The sequence below is a fragment of the Saccostrea echinata genome, unplaced genomic scaffold, assembly GCF_033153115.1.
Source record: "Saccostrea echinata isolate AGI-Se365-2 ecotype Australia unplaced genomic scaffold, CSIRO_AGI_Sech_v1 ptg000020l, whole genome shotgun sequence".
Lineage (NCBI taxonomy): Eukaryota > Metazoa > Mollusca > Bivalvia > Ostreida > Ostreidae > Saccostrea > Saccostrea echinata.
In genome coordinates, this window is record NW_026889769.1 from 5,670,933 (window position 1) to 5,693,819 (window position 22,887).

Sequence of the window (22,887 nt, forward strand, 5' to 3'; positions counted from 1 at the left end):
AAAGACATTAAAATAAAGCACTTGCGTTTTTTGATCAGAAGTCAATGGATGTCCGAATATGAACATAATAATCAGCAGTCAATGGTCTACTGGACATAAAATTGTACAGAAGCTGTCCATTCGATTGTTGCTTTTTTAATACCACAGGATCATTGCTTAGACTGTTTTAGAATTCTCAACCACTGCCATCGCAGTTGGCTATCTCTTAATACATTTTATGTCGACGTTGGTGACGGAGGTGATTGATCTGAACGGAGAGGTTTCTATCTTTTTTTTAAGGATTAGGAGAGAGAAATTTTTAAATTCAAAGTGTCTATACATGTACAATAAGTCCATTAACTTCTTTTACAGTTTCAACGCAGGAATGACATATTGAATTTGACAGCAAGTCTTTGTGATTTTCCAATGTTATGTAAATTAACAATATGCATTCTTTTTAAAGGTAAAACAACAGAGAAAAGTGAAATCAAAGGTCAATATCAAGCAGTCAGTTACCTAGCATATTTTATAATAAATAAGACCTCCTTATTAGTAATACACATGATAAATATTGAAACTTCATAATTTTCATTATATTAGTTGTAGGATATATTAACATAATATCCTTGAGGTGTATATCAGAGGTCAAGGTCATGCAATATCTCAGATACATCCGCTAATTACAACTTAGTTTACTTCCTCAAAATCACAGAAAAGGCTCATGAGATAACATATATTTGCATGTAATGCAACAGAAAATGTAAAAAGGAGTAAAGTGTTCATTAAGTTATTTAACTTATTGAGTTGTTTTAATATTTATTATAAAGGTAAGTACACATCATGTACATATTTTTCCCCAACTTTCAATGTCACTGGAATACATTACTCACCTCTGACATATGTACATAGTCAAAATTATTGTCTTTGTTAATGAATTTGGAATCATTGGTTATAGGAGCTAGAGGTTAAGAAGTCAAATGGTACATGTAACTGCACTTAGTTCAAGTTGACAAGAAGTCAGAGGTGTCTAAGTATTTTGCTCTAGAGAAAAGGGGATTTGGATTCTCCAGTATGCTGACATGTGACGGCAGCAGCTGAATCCCCCTGGTATCAACGATACATGCTGGGACATCATACATGATGGAAGATTTAACGCCACACTCGCAAAATAGTTCATTGAACAATCATAACTGGTGCCTGGTTATTTTGTAAGAGCAGGAATTATATAAATCTCCCCCAAAAAATCTAAAATTCATAAATGTCAAATATCATTCGTATTTGATTTGAAGACTTTTCATTGGAGTGAGCAAGTAATCTCTGACCTGTCAATATTGCTAAATAAATGTTGCAGGGTTTGATAAGTAATTGGACAGATTGCACAATCGTATCATTTTTTCTTGCAAAAAGTAAAATGGTCAAAAAGTTTAATAAGGTAGGAGAAAAGACCAAATGTGTCAGGTTTCACGGAGAGAAGAAAACTGCGTTATTACTGAGAACTTGCATGTAGTAAGCATAAATCCCTGAGATGTGAACTTTTCAACTCGCTCTTCTACTCTTTAAGTAATTTAGTGCAGGGCATTAAGAAACATTAGTAGTACACGATTGTCGTGTTTTAAATATTTCCAACCAACAAAATACAGCGTCACGGACAAATATATTTTTTCCGACATTTCAATGCACGTTAAAGGACATATTTGAACAGGTTTCCAAACTACATTTAAACGTCAGATTCAGACACATTACACGTTTGTTAACAAACACGTTGCTGATTAGGTCCTGAATTTGCAAGTGTTAATGAATTCTTGTGATTCTTTAATCTTTTCCTGTTGAACATTTTTTATTGCTTTGATTTGCAACAAAAGAAATGTCAATTTCTCATCTATCGGCAAATTCTCCCTCCTACACCGGTAATGTAGTCTCTAGAACTAATTGGACATAAAAAATACTTGATGAAACAAATGAGAAAACTTCGTTACTCAACACCCAATGAAAATGCGAGTTTATTTAGAAGTTACATCAGGAATGTCTCGTTTTCCTCAGAACCCAGATTTTGAGCGATTCTACGAACATTCGATGTAGATTTTAATTGCATTTCATCTGCTGACCAAGTATTCTTATGCCCCCGAATCTAAGATTCGGGGGTATATAGTATTTGCCCTGTCCGTCCGTCTGTCTGTTTGTCCGCAAAAACTTTTGCCCATAACTTTTGATTGGTTGGAGCTACGGCTTTCATATTTCAGATGTGTATTTCTTGTGACAAGACCTTTCTTTGGGTACCTTCATATTTGACCCCTTGACCTTGGAGTTTGACTCAGTTTTGGAAAATTTTACCGAACTTTAACCTTGGCCATAACTTTTGAACGGTTGATGCTAGGGCTTTCATACTTCACATACTCGTATGTAATCCTTGCGAGAAGACCTTCCTTTGGATACCAAGAACTTTGACTCTTTGGCCTTGACCTTTGAGTTTGACCTACTTTTGGAAAACTTTAACCTTGGCCATAACTTTTAACAATTGGTGCTTAGGCTTTCATATTTAATATGTCTATTCCTTGTGACAAGACCTTTCTTTGGATACCAACAAATTTGATCCTTTGACCATGGAGTTTGACCTACTTTTGAAAAACTTTATCCTGGGCCATAACTTTTGAACGGTAGGTGCAAGGGCTTTCATACTTAACATATGTAATCCACGTGACAAGACCTACCTTCGGATACCAACAACCTTGACCTTGATGTTTGACCTACTTTTGGAAAACTTTAATCTTGGCCATAACTTGCTAAGGCTTTCATATTTTACAAGTCTATTCCTTGTGACAAGATCTTCCTTAGGATAACAACAATTCTAATCCATTGACCTTGACCTTGGAGTTTGACCTTCTTTTGAAAAACTTTAACCTTGGTCATAACTTTTGAACGATTGGTGCTTCGGCTTTCATATTTCACATTTATATTTCTTGTGAGAAGGTCTTTCCTTGGGCACCATTAATTTTGACTATTTGACCTTGACCTTGATGATTGACCTACTTTTGGAAAACTTTACGTTGGTGCTAGGGCTTACATGTACATATTTCAAAGGTATATTCCTCGGGACAAGACCTTAAGACCGCGGAACATTAACTGGCAAAATTGGATATATGCAGCTTACGTCATTTCCATCTGTTACAATCAAAACATTTAATGATAGACAATGGAATGGGTGGGTACAATTTGGCACGGACGTCCGAGAAAACATTGGATTGAAATTCTAGTTTGATTGATTGATTGATTGTATGTTGTTTTACGTCCCATTCGAGAATTTTTCACTCATATAGAGACGTCACCTTATACCGGTGAAGGGCTTCAAATTTTGACCTTTACTCGGCACTTAGGGCCATTGAGCAGTGAGGGATCTTTATCGTGCCAACGCCTGCCTTGACACGGGGCCTCGGTTTTTAAGGTCTCATCCGAAGGACCCGCAACTTTCACTTCAAAGTGCCGAGCGCATGGCGAAGGAACAGTTGCTACCCATTTTTTATCGACTTAGGTCAGTCGCGGCCGAGATTCGAACTCACGACCTCCCGATCACGGAGCGAGCGCTCTACCGACTGAGCTACCGTGAACGGTAAATTCTAGTTTGAAAATCATTTTCAATCCACCTCAGCTACGCTAGAAGACAATGAGTTACTGATTGTCCCAGAAGACAAATAATTTCAATTTCGGAATATTTTGAAGTTCGAATATATAAATTAGATTTTCTGACCCGTGTTTTTAAAGAAATACAAAGGGACAAATATTGATTTCTGTAAGGTATGTGCATGCATGTGTTGGGGGGGGGGGGGTCGGGTGGAGGATACTGAACGATTTTGGAAATAAAAAAGAAAGTTTTTTTTAGTTTGGACAACCCCTAAAACTAAAGAGAATACCTCTTGTCATCCTAGAAATAAATATATTTTGACATGTGAAGGCATGATCTGACTCGACAATTTTTACCCCCTCCCCTTTCTAGAATCAAATAGCCATCCCCTGAAAAAATAATCTCTGTTTTCTATGACTTTTACATTCCTTAAAATTACAGTCTAAAAATTATATAAACAATGATAAATATGATTTTCAAACAATTATTTGGGAATTGAAATTATTTGTCTTTTGCATCATACATTCACTCTCTGCGTTTGAAAACAGCTCAGGTGGATTGAAAATGCATTTCAAACTAGATTTTTTCGGACGTCCGTGCCGAACTGTACCCGCCCATTTCATTGTCTAATCATTAAATGTTTTGACTATAACCGATGGAAAAGACGTAAGCTGTAAATTTCCAATTTTGCCAGTTAATGTTCCGCGGTCTTACTTTGGGTACAAACGTATTTGATTTGCATTTGAGAAAGTTTAACCTTTGCTTTAAGTTGCCATACGGGGGCATCAGTGTTTCACAAACACATCTTGTGTTTTTTCTAAATTGAAAATATCGCTGCATACTCGTAAACATAAAAATACTATAGTAATGTTGAATATAAGTAAAAATGTTCATCGAACAAGGAAATATAAAAATGAACTCTAGAACATCGCAATATCAACGGAAATCCAACTTTATGTGTGGCATATCATCAATAGTATCTTTTTTAGAGGTTAGTATAAACTGCTTTGAACAAGATAAATTTCCAAAAGTAGGATTGGTATGTCAGGTTCGGATGTACTTAATATGTATGATATTTTGTTATTATTACTACAGTGAAATGTTTTAGTTAGATCAACACTCTCCTATCCTAAATACCGATCTGAAAATTTTATATAAAAATAAAAAAAAAAAAATACACAGATAATAAACACGCTTTATTAGCCTACTGATACCGCGTGATGGTCTGCAGGCGAACGAGATAAAATGCACAGCATAGTGTTTATGCGCAAATGGACACTTTGAAAAGTTTATACGAAACATTTTGTTTATCATAAATTTTAGGATCGGTCGAAGGTTGACTTTTACTTTAAGTTGTTTATATGGCACGGTTACATTTGTCATGGTAGACCCGAAGGACCGGGGGATGGGTGGGGGGTTCTTATTTAGTATGAATGTGTCCCTCAATTAAAACGTTTCGTGACCTTTTTTCCCTTGTCAAGGATTTTTGGTAGTGCCTCCCTAAACTGAAAATGTTTGCTCCCCCCTAACTTACTAGTAATTGCTTCCTACTGGCCTGCGTGGCAAAATAAAAAGGGTTCTATTCGATTACAAAACAATAGTTTCAATAAGAAATGTGTCACCATGTCTTCATCAGAGAAAATTCGAGGATACGGGAAATTCCAATCCCAATTTTCCAAGCCTCAGTTTTGCTTGTTCTTCAAGCTTAAGAGGTATATAGCAGGAATTATTTGCCTGTTTGAGATACTAAATATGAGTACCAACGAAATAGGCTTCCTATGTATGATGCAATAATAAAATGCTTCCTCCCACGTAGTAGGGATATATACGTTTTTAATGCTATCTGTTTCAATCTATACGCTGTATTCGTGGTGAAGAATGCACCTAAAGTCTTCATTTACTTTTTTTTTTTTAATTATTTTATTTTTTCAACACAATTCATTATATACAAAATGTCCAATATCTTTTCTTTAACAGAATTGTGTATAGAGAGAGAGAGAGAAAAAAAAAGAGAGAGAGGGAGAGAGGGGAGAAAGAGAGAGAGAGAGAGAGAGTTACAAAAATAGTTGGTTCCACCTGTTCCACTGATCATCAAATTTCTCTTTTTCACCATTTTTATATGATATATATTTTTGTGTTTGGTAAAAATAACTCAAGTGTGATATCGCAGAGTGCACATTTAGAGGTTTTTCAGTGCATCTAGAAGTATAAATATAATATTTCAACCATAAGATTAAGATATTAGCTGTTTCATTATTTTTTCCTCCAATACCTAAAATAAATGATTTTTTTGTTATGGACAAATGGAGGTTTTTCTGCTGGAGATAATATTCAAAGTTTTCAAGGAGTGATTGTACAAGATCACATTCCCATAAGATATGTTCAATTGTCTCTTCTTCTTTTTGACAAAAAGTACATTGCTTTGAAACAACCTTCTTAATTTTGAATAAAAAAGAATTTGTTGCCAATATTTTATTCAAAATTCTGTACTGAAACCACTGGAGTTTACAGTTTTTTGTGACTTGAAATGGTAATTTATGAATTATTTTGCATTCCTTGCTATCCAAATCAAATAATTCAATCCATTTTTTGTAACCAGCTGTTATAGAAGAATTTTTATTGAGAATTTCATAGAAGTTTTTTGATTTTTTGCATTTTGATACAAGATAAAAGTTAGACATAATAAGAGGATTTTCTGATTTTTGTAAATTTTTATCGAAATTGCTCCTCTTTATCCAAGCTTTAACTGCATGGATCAAGCTAGAATATTCTAAAAAATTAATCTTTATATCTGGATAAGTATTGCAAAAGCATTCATAGCTATAAAAAAACCATCTACTCCAATAATGTCATTAATATATCTAATATTATTGTCAAAAAGTTTTTTACTATAAAAGTTTTTCCCTCCAATATGGATCATAGGGTTATAAAACAGTGGAGAGTATACAGTAACATCAGAATCAGTACAAATTTTATTCAAATCAACCCAGGACTTGAACACATCAATCCAGAATTTATTTTTTAAGGTTTTCATAAGTTGAGTGATGTATTCAATACCACAGGATGCAAATTTATATATATTCATATTTGGGATGAAATTTTCCCACCCTTTATTTGTAAAAACTAGATGTCTTATCCAAACTAATTTCAAAGAAACAATGAAAGCATTTAAATTTATCATTTTCAGTCCTCCGTCTTCATATTTTTTAACAATGACATCTTTCTTAACTCTATGAGTTGAATTATTCCATAAGAATGAGAAAAAAAGTTTTTCTAATTCTTTACAATAAGAATTAGATGGATTTGGGATTGACATAAATAAATGATTTAATATAGGTAAAGCCAATGTCTTTATAACAGTAATTTTTCCAATTGGAGTTAAAAACCTTTTTCCGCATTGACTAAGAATAGACTTGATTTGCACTAGCTTTGGTTGATAATTTATTTCACACATTTTATCTAGGTCAACATCAAAATTTATACCTAATAAAGTAAATCTAGCAGTTCCCCAATTAAGTTGATAATTTGGGATTAAAACCTCATCACTGTATTTTTTGGATCCAATCCACACAGTGTGTGTTTTTGAGAAGTTAATGCATAATCCAGACATATCTGAGAATGTGTTCAAAGTTTTCAGTGTTTCTAAAAGAGACTCCTCACTTCCATCAAGAATAGGGGAAGTATCATCTGCCAGTTGAGAGATCTTTTTTTCTACATTTCTAATGGTAATACCTTTTATTTTTTTATTTTTCCTAATTTGTATGGCTAGAATCTCTGCACAGATCAAAAAAATATATGGAGACAAAGGGTCTCCTTGTCTGCATCCCCTCTGAATATCAATTACATCAGAAAAATTACCACCTTGATTAACAGTAGCTTTAATATCCGTGTAAAAAAGAGTGACCCATTTTCTGATGGAAGGGCCGAAATTGAAAAAATGTAATGCTTTTTGTATGAAGTTCCAGGAAAGAGAGTTGAAAGCTTTCTCAAAATCGATCAGTAATAAAAGTCCTGGAATATCTTCTTCTTCTGTAAAGTGCATTATATCATATATCAATCTTATGTTTTCTCCAATATATCTGTTGGAGATAAAACCAGTTTGGTCAGGGTTGATTATTTTATCTAAATATTTTTTAAATCTGTTTGCAATAGAGCCAGATGCTATTTTATATACAGTATTTAGCAGTGTAATAGGACGCCAGTTTTTAAGAAAAGGTCTTGGCTTGTCACCTTTAGGTAATAATGTTATAACTCCATGTCTTTGTGTAATAGACATGATATCATTCCTGTAACCATAGTTAATAGATCTTACGACAAAGGACCCAATATATTTCCAAAACATTTTAAAAAACTCTGTAGAGAAACCATCGGATCCTGGAGATTTATTAGCCTTCATATTATAAAGAGTATTTGAGGCTTCTAACAAGGTTATTTCACCCTCTAAATGGTTTGATTCTTCACAAGAAAGTTTGGGAACATCAGTATGTATCAACTCATTATCTAAATTTAAGTCTGTATTCCCTTCTTTAATTGTATATAAATTTTCATAGAAAGATTTGATTTCTTTCAAAATCTGTGACTGATCATGAATAACCTCACCATTATTTATTTCTAATCTTGATATGATTTTACTTGTCTTCATTTACTTTTAAAAATATTAAACATTGAAGGATATATGAGTAATATGACTCATTTTGTTTATAAACAAAAATTTTCGGAACTAGACAAAAATAATTCTGACTGCGAAGTTGACATGTTATCATGGTTAAATGTCACGTAATGTTATATAGACAATAACTGAAACAAAATAAGTAGATGAGCAATAACTGCATTAATTAGACTCTAACCCACAACCTTTAATTTGCAGGAAGAAAAATAGGCTGCATCTTTAACATAATTCCATCAGGTCTGCTAAGACCGTCAGCAACCTTAGATTCATACTGACATTGGTGAATGATTGGTATAGGCTAAACTTTATAGTGCACCTACTGTATGTCAGTAGTCATCAGGAAAAAAAGAAAATTCTTTGAATTTTATAATTCAAAGGCATTTTCAAAGCAAATGAAAAACAAGGATTGTAAAAAAGAAATGCTGTAAAAATTGTCGGAATTTGAATAGTCTTGAAAATGAGTGATTGAAATACGTCACAATTCCTTTCATACACGTCAGATCTATATAGAACTGGGAATGTGAAGGTGTGTAAATCAAATTTAGCCAGATCAAGTAGTCTTCATTGAAAAATGGCGCTCTAAATCACGACATTGAAATAAAAATTCCCATCATATAAGTATACTGCTTTCTGACTGTAATTAAGAGTCATATACTAGATATATCAGTAAAAAGCCCAGCCCGTTTTGTATCTGTCAGAACAAGAAATGAGGGAAGTGAGTCATATAGGGGACAGATTTAGACAAAATAGTACTTTGATGTGACATCATTATCAATATTAATCAATACATTGGTCAATTGCAAAACTTAACATTTTTTTGCGATAAGACATTGTTTCTCATAAGTTCATCAATGGCGGATTCAGGATTTTTTCTGGTGGGTGGGGTGAGGCTCTATTCCTTACTGCAGAAAAACCCGACACGAAGATTAGAAATTAAAAAATAATAAATGAAAGCGAAAAATGTTCAAACTCAGAAAATCTAAAAAGGGGGAAGGGAGAGGGGTCGACAACACCTCTTATAGACAAACTACTTTCCTTCCTTATTCCAATTTAAGAGAGGTTCATGTTTAAGTAATGTTTTGTTACTTTACCACATAAATTTGCAAATTTCAATAACTCTATCCTTGGTCCTTTGGGGGGGGGGGGGCTATCTCTCGCTGGACTTATCTATGTATTTTGTTTATAATTTGCAGGATAAGTCACTACACTTAGCAAATTTTATTTCACTATTTAACACTATTTTGCTATTTGAATAATATTACATCATCGACCGAGTTAATAATAGTACAATCCGGCTACTGTGTTTATGGAAGCTATGAAAACACTGCACCGAGAGTATGCAGTAAAAAGTTGCAAACAGTGGCACCTGTTCTTAAAAGAACGACAGCACAGGAGTGTGACTCAAAGAAAGATATGACAAACTACACCTGAACCAAAACACTGATACAATTATTTACCTAAATAATATGCAACCACTGATCACCTAGAGTGAGTCACAGGCGCTCTGATGGACTTCTGATAGATTAACCTTATTTGGAGAAAAGAAAGCTTTGTTGCTAAAATGAAGATTTCCAATCTTTTAGGAGGTTAATAATCTTGTTTTGTTTCCATATTTGTAAACATATTACATATATTTATATTTAAAGATCTATTTTAACAGTAAACAGCTAAGTGTAAGTACAGTTGAAACAGGCACCCATTGTAAATACCCATATTTTGATATACATAGAACATGAGTCATGGTCATTTTAAAGCTTTTAATTCAGTCCGTACATGCATTTCTTGAGGTGTGATATAAACGGGTAGATGATCTCATGGTTTAAACACCATGTTATCTTATTAATACTAAGGCACCCGAGATTTGGTACTTACACCAGACCCGGATGTTATTTTCTTTGATAATGATATTTGAATACAGCTCTATGAACACATACATTTAATCTTATCTTAAAACTGTTGAAACATGTAAATAGGGTACGGTACATGTAAATGCAAATCCAGATGTTACGCAATAAAAGAATATCTGTGTTAATTTGTCATATTAATTTTCCATAGTCGCCTGGTCTTTGTTCGAATTTATTGCGGCCAACCAGGATGCATGCTCTAATTGATTGCACTACAGCGAGTGTATCGATATAACGTCCTAAGTAATCTCGAGTACTGTCCGTCTGGGCATCTAAAACTGTATAAATTCAAACATAAACGTTTAAAAACCCTATGGTGTCGTGTTGACAATCGCTAATACACTCCGGTCATTAGCCTAATACTATATAAGTAAATGTATTTTACAACAACCAGATCAGAAAATTCTTTTAAAGAAATCGATCGTGAAACTGATCTACCATAAATTGTGACTCATCTCTCGGCTGATTGTTTTCCATTGATTTTAAGACGATGTTTTTGACGGCAAGATAATTCTTTGATTTATCGCGCGAAAGAGTTCCCTTCACCCCAGCCTAGGTCACATATGTTTACCTTTAATGGTAATATGTCAATAAGGCCTTAAACTCTGTCAAGGATTTTACACAGATTATAATCATTTACAGTGTGAAGTATATATGACAATAAACTTAAAGTTCTCTATCTCATTTGAATTGCTTAATCCGGACAGTGACTAATTTCATAGATAAGCAAAGGATAAAGGTCGAGTCTTATCGATAATAGCACAGTTAATCTTTGATAGTCATTTGTCTTATTAATCAAGTTTTCTCAACAAGGATCATATTTATAAATACATGCATATATTATAAATACCCACAAGTAAGGGTGCATAACCTGTTGTTCAAATATTGTCAAATCGTTTTCGCGGACAATGCAATGGCCAGATGTCGGTCAATCGCGCACTTAATTAAGATTACATATATATGTATAGAAAACCACAAAATCCTGTTACACATTTTACATGTATAGTATAGTAGGAAAATTTCTGGGCTTATTTTACGTATCAAATTATAAAAGATTATAATCTGTTTACCTTATTGCAACAATGAAATATGCATTAGTTGATTTATAAGTAGTCTTCATTACAGTATTAACAAAAGAAAAATAGTTTCCAATACCTGTTGTAATAAAGGCATTATGTTTATCATTGGATAAATGTTATTTCTTTTTTAAATAAAAATTACCAAGGATATAGCAATGGTCTTCAGAGCAGATTATTTAAATAATCAGAAATAATAAAGCTGTAATAATTAACACATAATTCACTGTCTACCGCGTCCACAAAACCACAAGATTTCATTGACCAATCGTTACAGAACTGCCTCAAATCAACAGCGAAAGCCCGACTTGGCAACTTTCCAGAGTAAACCGGATTGTCAACAAAAGAGTTAACTCCGCCCATTTCAGTCAGTTGACATCGAGAGTTGGTATAAATAAGGACAATGAAATCAGATAGTCCATATCATTCTTTCCTGTGGAGGAAGAACACGATATTTCATTTGAAACAGATTTTTTGCAACACTTTTTTTTAAAATTTGGATTTAGCTGTTTGATCTCATTGACGCATTAAGGTATGTACACTGTTATGACTATTTTTACATTTTGCTGTTTCATCAATTTTTACATTACGTAATGGTGTAATAGTAGCAAAGTATTGCGTTAGACATGTTAAGAGTTTGCCTGGAGCATTTTATGATATTCGTCACCTGTACAAATTATTACTTGAGGACAATGCATAAAAACGCAATGTTTATGAAATTAAGATGATGTAATTATGTCGAGTCTTTTGTAATAAAAATCTCAATAAATTGTAGCATTGTTAGCAAATTTATCAATTGGACAAATGCCAGACCGATGTAAAAATAATTGCACATCATAGGGAAAAGGGATAGGTTAAATACTTCAAAGTTGTGAAACGAAAAATTGAGAAAATTTGAAATATGATGTTTTTAAAAATGATTAATAGAAGTTTGCCTGAACATGAAACTTAATGACTTATGGATTTTTTTTTATCTTTGCAGCCAGAAATGCTTCTGAACCAAGAAAGCCCGAAATTTATCGAGAGAATGACTTGGATCAACTCACTGCCAATGGTAGCCACTCTGATAAATGGTCGCCATGTCATCATTGACTTCATGACTGAACTGCAGCTAACGGAGACCTACTGCATGATTCAGGAGGCCGCCCAACATGGAGACGGATACGGAATCGACGAGTTCGACTCCGAGAAAGACTTCCGCCGAGAAATTGAAGGAAGTGACTGCTTTGCCGTGATTTGCAAAGAAAGTGGCGAACTGTTAGCTGGTTTTATCTTAGCCGTCAGCAAATTTTATCGTGGAGCAAATGGAGTGGTGGATCCTTTCATCATTGTCAAACGCTCCGAGAGAAACCAGAAACTTGGCGAATTCTGCATGCGAAAGGCCATCGAGTTCTCCGAAAAGATCGGTTATATGGGCATGTACGTGGACACTTTCTCCAACAATATTGCCGTCCGGCGTATCATTGAAAAGATCGGAGACTTTCAGCAAGTGGGTTTCCTCCCATTGGGAGGCAAGCTTAAGAATGGACAATTGATCGGGTCCGTAATATACTATCGCGATCTGTCTCCAATAAGCGATACGTGAGATGTCTCGACCAAATATTGGACTTAATACCCAATTAGGCCCAAATTGGTGAAAACTTGAGAAGAAATTGAACTCTTCTACATCTCGAACAAATCGGGTACCGGCGCGCGTTCCGTTCGGACGGAACGGAGAGCCTCCATCCCAGTAGCTAGAACGTACTACAGAACTGAACATTACTGTGACTTGGATTGAATCGAAAGATTTAAGACTGGTGTTATAGTTTGATTTCAGTCAAGTATTTATGTCGGACTGTCTCAGTAATTGTATATACTTGATACCAAGAGATGTTCTTGCTATTACGTTCTGATGATACCACAAGCTGTATTAAACAGTCCAACAAATGTTGGTGCTAATTGTTTATATGTCAAAATGACGCTATTCAATATTTCCTTGTTTAAGTTTAATAAAATGATGAAAAACTGCATGTATATCATTATTTTGTTTTATTCATAGAAAAAATGAGAAAAATGCTTACGGAGAGAATTTTGGTAAACAAGTATCAAAGCATTTGTTTTGATGAATGGGCAATACGGACTTTAAAATTCTATGGCCAAGCAAAAATATTATTTGACCTTTCAACGGTCGAAAAATATTTAAAGATCTCATATAAAACGAGGATATTTGATGCTTCTAGTGTAAATATTTTCTTTCCAGTTAAACCACTTAGCTTAAAGGATAAGCAAATGATGTTAATATATCTTTGGTAATCATGCCATGTACGTAATTTTCCTAGCCTAGCTAGTTCACAATACCGAGGTTTCTGTGTTCAGTAAACACGCACTTCGAAGATAATGATTGCAGATGTCAAGGACAGTTAAAATGCCTTGCTCTAATTCTATAAGTAAACGTAACGTGACAGGTTGAGCAGATGTCACTGTTGCACACGCAAATGATGCATTTGTATGAAAGGTTTATGCAAATGCAGTGCCGTATAGTGTAAATCACGGCTCAGAGAGGTGTCGTTTGGTCAATAAAATAGTAATTGGCTCGACTATCTAGAACCTCAAGCCTTTATCTCTACATAGATATGAAAAATCTAAATTATGTACAGGTTTTGTTAGTATATCAATTCCTTTTGTGAATTGTTAATAACATGTATATTCCACAGACTCAGTATGGCTCATCTATGACAAAATCATGGAATTGTTATTGCTTTATCTTCAGAAAGGGTAATAGGACCCCTAAAAGTTATACTTACTAATATATTAAAAGCACAATACAGAAATATAAGAATTTTTATATGGGCATCTTTTGGATAGGGTTTCTTGCATTCTTGACATTTTTAGAACATTTCTTTTAAGAATCAATCCTCACAACTTTATGTTGCATATCGTATTGAAGAATGGTAGAAGTTGTTATTTCTTGCATTACACATTTTTAAACATAGTTAAAGTACATTTCTTACATAAAATAATTAAATAACATACACTTTTACAATAATCAATAATGAAATTGTTCATCTAATGATAAATGTTGACTTCTGACTTTCTGTCAAAGAATCCTATTCCATGATCATCTCAGTTTGAAGCATTATAGTTTACAAAAAAGAGCCTTTGTGCGGTAATATATAAAGTAATTTTCTATTTCAATCTAGCATGTCTGAAGCATTATAGTATACCAAGACGTATACATGGTATCATAATATAAAGAGATCTATTTTAAAAACAATCTTTATCTGGAAGTCACGGTAGGCCATATTATACTTTTTAATATGATATGGCCTACCGTGACTTCCAGATAAAGATTGCATCACTATAATTAGTCAAATGAATTAATCCCAGAAATTATCAGTAATAATTAAAGGGAAAAAAATTATGCAAATTAGAGATTGTAAATAATTATCGTCTATGCAGTCTCGTTTTACAAAAGGGAATTAGGAAAAATGGAAAAGCAAAGCTCTCAACGTCCGAGTTTAATTAAATTTGGCCACATTTCGGACTATCAATGATAGAAAAAGTACTTAGTCTATCATTCAAAATATTGAGCATATTGATATTATACAGCTAGTTTTGAAAAATCTCTGACGAAAGTAGGCTATGAAACGTTCCACGTTACGAAATGCAGTTATGTAACAACATAGTAATTAATATGTATAAAAGCACATCGAATTAAACAAATCTGTGATACTTTATTTTAAATAAATACACCAAGACAATCAATCAAGGGTTTGCATATACATAATTGTCAATATATTTAACATTGTTTGAAGAGGACTAGTGCTGTTGTACTTTATAAATTTATTTCATAAGTAATTAATGAGAGAAATGATAAGACCGTCCGACATTGGTTCAATTAAAATTCGTAGGTCTCGACGATGCTGTTTCAAGTATATTCTACAAGGGACTGTAATTTGATTATTAGCAATAGATGTAGAGCACATGCCCGTCTTTATGAACATGTCAACTCTCCAGTTTAGTTTAATTTGACATTGTACGTCTTTTGAATAAAAAAAAAAGCCTCAATCGTTTTTAGCAATGTATGGCATTATTCCATTGAAGCTCTAATTACCTTGAATTTAGGTTGAGACTTGTTCTAAAACGGTTTTCAAATCAGGGACCTTAATACCTACGTATACGTTATTGCATAAGTCCCTGCAAAAACAGTCAAGAAACACTTGATTATGTAATTGTTAGTAACGAGGCATAAAAGAAACCATGCTACACACAGTGAAATCCATTTCTCCCGAGATAATTGATCAGAGAATGACAATTGATGGTACTTACACTAGCCATTTCCTAATGCATTAACTGAATGATGAATGTGTTTCAAATTATGATCGCGGAGACAATTTTGTGTTAGATACACATTAGCGTTTGATAAACGAAAACAATAATATAGTCAGACCCAAAAGTTTTACAATCCCTAACAGAGAATAAATCCGATATACGGGCTTGTTTACTCGTGAAGTGACCGATCATACGTCATTCATCGAAGACAGCAATATACTAGCAAGTCTCCTGGGACACGGTTCTGACTTATTTAAATCAAATACGTCATAATGGCCGTAACAAAATAAATATGAATACCCAAATGATGACCATATAACAGTGGTTATTTAGTGGGAAAAAATCTGAAATGATTGACATAATGCACTATATCTTATGAAGATTCTGGTATTTTCGAAAATGAAAAAGTCCTTTTCTTTGCATTCAAAGTCGGGTGATTAATAGCTGTCAAGTGAATTAAATATGATGCATGCATATACTCTTTATCTGTTTTTAAAATAATTACATAATACAATTGCCTTCAATGCAATCAATCTTCCACAAAGCGAAAAATCGAATGCACATATAATGATCATATTAGCATTGGTATTCTATCTGATGGTATATTAAGGACGTGCAATTATTTTTTCTCTTTGTATTGTGAAAGAATAATACATGTATGCCATTATCAGATTTATCAAGTTTTATTGCAATGTTTTTAAGCTCAAAAGAATACGAAAGAAAAAAAATGAAAGAAAAGTACCCCCCTCCCAAATTCCATAAGCGCAGTGAATGGTGTTATTTGAACAGTTCAGTACTCCTGCACAATTTTTACTGTCTTTATCTATGGCTTATAGAATTTCTAGATAATAAGCTGGTATAAGAACAATTGAACTGTCTAAACTGCTGAACGATACATTATTTCTATAAATTATAATTGTTATCAAAAATTCACAGAAAAGTTTCTTATAATTTTAGATATCTTTGTACATAAACTTCATCATCTCAAACTCCTTTTCAAATGTGTGGAATGCCCCATTAAGGTGTTTCTGTGATTTGATAATTCAAACGTTGAATTTCTTTCGTTAGAACAATGTGACAGGAAAGTATAAAAAAAATTTCTGCCCCAATAATGCATTCTTAATAGTTATCTTATTATAGAGGGCATTGGAATACAGCGCTGCAAGAGGCAATGGTCACAGGTGGATATTATAGGTATGTTCTGCAATTGTCACCATTAAAGGAACCTGATTGTTAAAAATTCTATACCAACAATTTACATAAGGATATTGAAATCGATCAAAGGTGGTCTTTCTTTAAGATATGTAAAGTCCAGGGGATTGAAATTAAAACACAATTTCCCGATATCCTAACATTCAAAACCGATAGCTCTCTAAGGGGGGTTAGCATTTGTTGGATACAGGTCAAGTTTGTCTTTGCATAATTGTAAAATAAATGTATGTATTACGAGAGTCTTTCAATTCAGTGGTGTCTAGCTAGGATAAAGATTTGATAAAACACGGAGAGAAGGCAGATCTCGTGTCTATACATACTGGTGACATAGTTTTGACTGTTATTAACAACTGGAAAATTTCTACTGCAATAATATTTGCATCTCAAGGCTGATCCATATTTAAGTAGAATTCTGTTTAAGACTCCCGCATAGGTTATAGGACATAGGCTATAGGCTTGAATGAATAACACAGCAGGGTCTTGTTCAATGCTTAGCACCCTCTAATACGTAAGTTAACCCGACTCGTACAAAATTACAACAATCCCTGAACATTTCCGTAATTAGTCTTATATACGCATGTTTTGCATCACAAGTAAAATTCATAGGTAAGTAAATTTTATTTGAAGTCGGCATTAGGTGCCAATGTTTCAAGAGAGGTCTATTTTATTTTAGATAAGAAACTTCCAGTGTGACAATTATGAAATCACTTTAATATCGTCTATAATTGTCCAGAAATTATTAGAATTTATAAAACACTGGAACATTTTAGCTACAATTTTCCATGATTTTTATCCGGTGGAATTGACGTCATATAGTTTGCTAACAGATATGTTAATTATATCAAATCAACCAATCGCTTTTAAGCTGAGCACAGGAAATGAAAGTGAACAACGAAACATGCAGATAAATCATATTCCTTAAAAAATTTTCCATGGAAACAGCAGTTACATATACGGCATGCTAATAATGATTCTTAATTCTCAAATAAATGTTTTTTGTTTTTTATGTATATTTACAGAGTAATAACGTCTGTTTCATGTATAAATATCATTGGTAAGTTAAGTCGACTGCATCACGCAAATGAAGCACTGTGACGTATATTGAATATTGCAAGTATTATTTATATAAAAGTTCAGTCATTTTTAATGAAATTAAGAAGTGTTGTCAGGGAACATTCGACAAGAGTAATTTCTCCTCGGTACTGTATTTAAACTGAAATCTATACTTCTTTGCAAGACTTCTGTCTAATTGTATCGTCTAATGTATTTCTATACACCAACCATACAATGTACCAATTTGTCTTTGAAAAAGATATTTTTACACGTCCATTAAATTGTCCATCGGTCTGACTGAAAATAAAATGAAAAGGGATGTCAACATCTAGGTTTTGTACAGTTATTCAGGAAATTGAAATGAATGAATTTGCAACTTCAGGTGGATTTAACCTAATTTCCCCATCTATGAAATAAAATTAATCAGTTACATGTAATGACTCTTCCAGAATAATAAAATTCATCAGAAAAGTAATAATCAGTTTTATGTATATTTTTATTTTTGAATTTCAACCCACTCCTCGAGTCCCTACAGGAAATCTGGCATCACAGGTAAAGTAGATCAAAGAGATAGCGGCCATTTTCTGCAGGATTCCCTAATCTCTCCTGTGATACCAAACAAACAGAGAATTGTGTATTGCAATGTAAATACTCTTCTGTCGAGGAAGCGATAACCTAATTTGTGTGGGAGACGACGGTCTTTCCACAGATGGTGACATTTTTAATGACCTTCACATCGACTGTCATTGAGGTATCTCACTGGGCCTTGATGTCAAATGTTTGTTCTGAGCAAAGGTGCATGCGCACTGTAATATATTTTTTTCTTTGTTTGGAATCTTACTGTTGTGAAATTTTGGCGATTCACTTTTGCGAAGTAGGTCATTGTGTTAAATGCTTGCGAATCGAAAACAAACTGCAAGAAAGTGCTTGCAGACTCATATTTAGTTTATTGCTTAAACAATCGACAATTTTCTCTTCTTTTGCAATACATGTACTAATATCGCTGATCATTTTGCTAAGTAGCTGTTTGTGTCAGATAATTGCAAATGGAAAACAAATTGCAAGAGGGCAGCTTCCAAATGTAGGTTATTCCTAAAAAAAAATAGTGTTCTTTTTTCTTTCACAGATAAGGTGATAATAGACTGTTTTCCAACAAACTTGGGTACTATGATTATATGTCAATATCAAACTTGATGCATTATGAACCGAACGCCATTGCTTGTTGACACGTGTTCGATAAGTAATCTTGATTACATGAAGAAATCTTGTAGTTTTCTTATAAAAACTAGTGATCAAAATTTACAGTGTATATCAGTATTTTCTGGTAAGTAAATTAACTGAGATAAATGTACAAACCTTCATAGCACAAAACTAAAAACTGTAAAAGGCTATTGTTTTTTTCTCTACCTTTCAATTTGTTAAAATGGCACGATGTCTGTAACTTTTGAATTAACTGTAGCAATTTTAAAACAAATAATTTATTACATTGTAATTAAGATATTAAAAGTGAAAGATATATTTCTTTTAAGTTGCAGATATAGTATGATCTCTCGATCTCTCTCTGCCCATGTATGCAAAATAATTTTGCAAGAGGGCTTAGCTTTTTAATATTATTTTTGTATACTTATACAAACAGAAAAAAAAAATAAATGCGTAGAAATCAAAAAACTGAACTATTTTTTCCTAGGGTAATGAAGTGCAAAGTCAATGATTATCTTAACAAGGAAATTTGGCCATTCTGTATCAAGGCTCGTGACAAATGATCGCAAAATTCGTACGCTTGATGTAAAATCTATGATGTGTTTCCGATATAATCTTTTAGATTTAGCATCCACTTATTGAATTAAAACAACGACGCATAAATGTTAACTAGTTCAGATGCATTGCCCTATATTTTTACCCCTAGAAGAAAGGTCACCACGGGAGTGGGTGCATTTGAACATTGATCAGTGAGTCACTTAGCAATGTGCCCTGTTGTAAATTTTGTCAGGATTTCGTGTAGTAATGTTTACTAGGTAGTTAATATAACCTATCTACCCTTTGACCTTTCAGTATACCTTGACCCGACATGAGGCTAAAGACGTCTTATCATGCAGATGAAGTGAAGTTAAAAAGTTGAATTAAGCATGTACCTCCAATCAAATCACTGCCCCCAATCCCGATTATACACTGTAACTCGTCATTTTCTATAGTTGTTACGTGGACTTTCGTAGAATGAATTTACTATATATGTATTCATTTTTGAGGGTGTTTTAAATCATCCAGGGAAGCCAACATAATGAAATAAAATAAAATAATGCACAAAGACACTTCACTAAAATAAAGTTTTGATGCTCTGTAACTTTAAAAATGCAGGAAAAATCTGATATGTTTTTTTTACCAAAGTAAATTGATTGTGCATTTAAGTGAAGCAGCGGACCATTTCCTATTCACCTAGATTCGCCTGCGGGAACCTTGGGATTCAGAAAAACAAAATGCTCAAGTTGCATTGAATATAGCTTGTTTTGTGCATGTGCTCTGGAGCGCAGTAAATATCTCATAAAAATAACCAGACTGAATGAAAGATATAAAAATATTAAAGAAAAATACATCATCTTATGTTGAATTAGTTTAAACATCTAGGTCTCAAGGTTGAAAAGATCTAGGAGCTGTTTAAATACAATTAGTAGAGGGATATAAATAAATATAAAGGCATATAAAAGAAAGCAATCATTAGAAAACGGATGATACTTAGTTTGGAAACTAGATACGTGTATACGTTGTAACAAAGCGTTCATTTAATTTAAATGTCGTTACTTTCTTTTGTTTTGAAACCTTTTGATACGGTTTTTGTATGTTGATGTTGCTGAAAAACTTCTTTCTTTTCATCAAAACCCCACTTCCTCAAATCAAATACTAGTATTTTAGTGACAAGATGACCGAATTTAATTTGTGTAAACAGTCATGGAGATATAGAGATAGAAAATTATATCTCTTATTAAATAACTTTGTTCTTTTTTGCTCTTCCGCTAATTCAAGTGTCATCATATGATGAGAGGAAATAACGAATTGGAGGAAATGCTGTTTTGTTATCTCACTACATCCATACATGTACTAGACAAAACATGACTCAAAAAAGTTAATAAAAATATGTTGTTTATAGTCTTCAATTCAATTTATCCTCTTGAACCACATAATTGTACAAACATGCACAAGATATACAAATATATATACAAGGATCAAAACAAACAGTGCAACCCCTGTTAGGTCAGAACAAAATCAGATTATGTAATATATAACTACCGCATTCCATAAATAATCAAACTGATTAATTTTTCAAGGTCAAGTGCGAGGCAGATTTTACCAGAAAATTCCAGTTTTGGCTGCATTGCTGGTAGTATTTAAAAGCTGCAGCATTGCATAAATCGCGGGGTTTAAATGTCTTAAAGTCTTATAACAATGGATTAAGGTCTTCTTACACCACTTAAAGGCCCAGAATCACGCTATTCCTTACATTAATAATACTATACATTGAAGATTTTTGTAAAAAGATGACAAACGATTTACTAGTATTTAACCATGCAATGAATTGGTGTAACTTATGAATGAATATCTGTAATGAATGTCTCAGTATACTAGTACACGTGTAATTTAGTGTCCCACCATATATAAAGCATTTTATAAATCAGTGAGAAATTCTGCATAAAATGAAATTTATACGATAGGTAAAAATGTGAATACATGTTCCTATAATTCCCAAATCTTAACTTGAGGAAGAACAAAAGAGTTCAATGTATGCTTGGTAATGTTTCAGACGCATTATGGTGCTGGTTACAGTTATGTCTTAATATTATGTGTCTTGTTCTACAAGCATGCAAGTTTTAGATTCTATATAATACAATTATATACTCTTGATTTATATTCAGCCTATGGAACTCCTAACATGTGTTTAGGACACTTGTACTTAAAAAACGGATGCCTGGATTGGTGTATATTTATCGATTTATTTTGGTTGTAAATGATACACGTATCAAATGCCTAAAATATTTAGAAATTGCAAATTTTCCATAAAGAATGGAAATCAAACTGGATAACATGGATTATGCCGACGACCTATAGCTATGTCTCATCTCATCCCACACCCATCAGAACATTCAGGAGAAAACAACCAAACGCTGTAAAACATCTAGAAGCTTAGGTCTGAGAAGACCAAAAAATGAGAATTTATGCCCGGAACAAAAACCCTGCACAAGTAAATGGAGAACTTTTGGAAGATGTAGACACCTTCCCTTACCTGGGTACATTGTAGCAGTGTAACGACGTCAGAAGGTACTGACGAGGATATTACATCAGGAATCAACAAAGCCCGTCATAAAAAACAGTTTGGACCTTTTCCTATATGACAATTAGGACAAAGCCCAGGATATTTAATAGTAATGTAAAATCAGTATTACCGGTATGTATATAGATCAGAATGCTGGAAGCTCCAAAAAGACCTCTCAAGGAAGCTGAGAGTGTTTGTGAATTGTTGCCCACAGAAAACATATAAGATCAGATGGTCAAATGTAGTGTCCAACAACGACCCCAGAAAGATTTCAGGACAGGGAGACATCGTTGTGCAGATTGCAAGAAGGAAGTGGAGAGGGCCGGTCGGCCATGTTCTCAGGAAAGATCAGCATGTCATCAGAGGAAGCATCTTCTGGACAGGCGATGGCAAAAGAGAAAGGAGCAGCCAAAAATAACATGGCGAAGAATAACAGAAAGTGAGCTAAACAGGGTTGTCGTGGAGGACAGTTGAAACGAAAACAAAGGATCGGACTGGGTGGTAGGACTGTGTGGCTGCCTTGAGGTTCAAAATTCCCACTTCTCTTGTATATCTTAACTAATTTTTATCACTTATTAATCCACTGAGGAGAAATTTTGAATAAAAATAAAACCTTTACATTATGTGGTTAAACTTATTTAGTTTACTTAAATAAACATATTTCTAGTATCTTGTATCTATATTCATGATTTTTTTTTTCTAAAGAAAGTGTTTGTAGCAAATGACCTTACTGATATATTACCATTTCATTAGTAATACATTTG

The 22,887-nt window shown here is 33.4% G+C and overlaps 1 protein-coding gene across 1 annotated transcript; it reads left to right on the forward strand.

The window, feature by feature from the left end:
* Nucleotides 1-11,689: 11,689 nt before the first annotated feature.
* LOC133189994 (uncharacterized) lies at nucleotides 11,690-13,253 on the forward strand. Its single transcript, XM_061325455.1, has 2 exons — nucleotides 11,690-11,776; nucleotides 12,227-13,253. Exon 2 carries the CDS (start codon nucleotides 12,233-12,235, stop codon nucleotides 12,827-12,829), a length of 597 nt encoding a protein of 198 aa, XP_061181439.1. The 5' UTR covers nucleotides 11,690-11,776; nucleotides 12,227-12,232; the 3' UTR covers nucleotides 12,830-13,253.
* The last annotated feature ends 9,634 nt before the right edge of the window (nucleotides 13,254-22,887 follow it).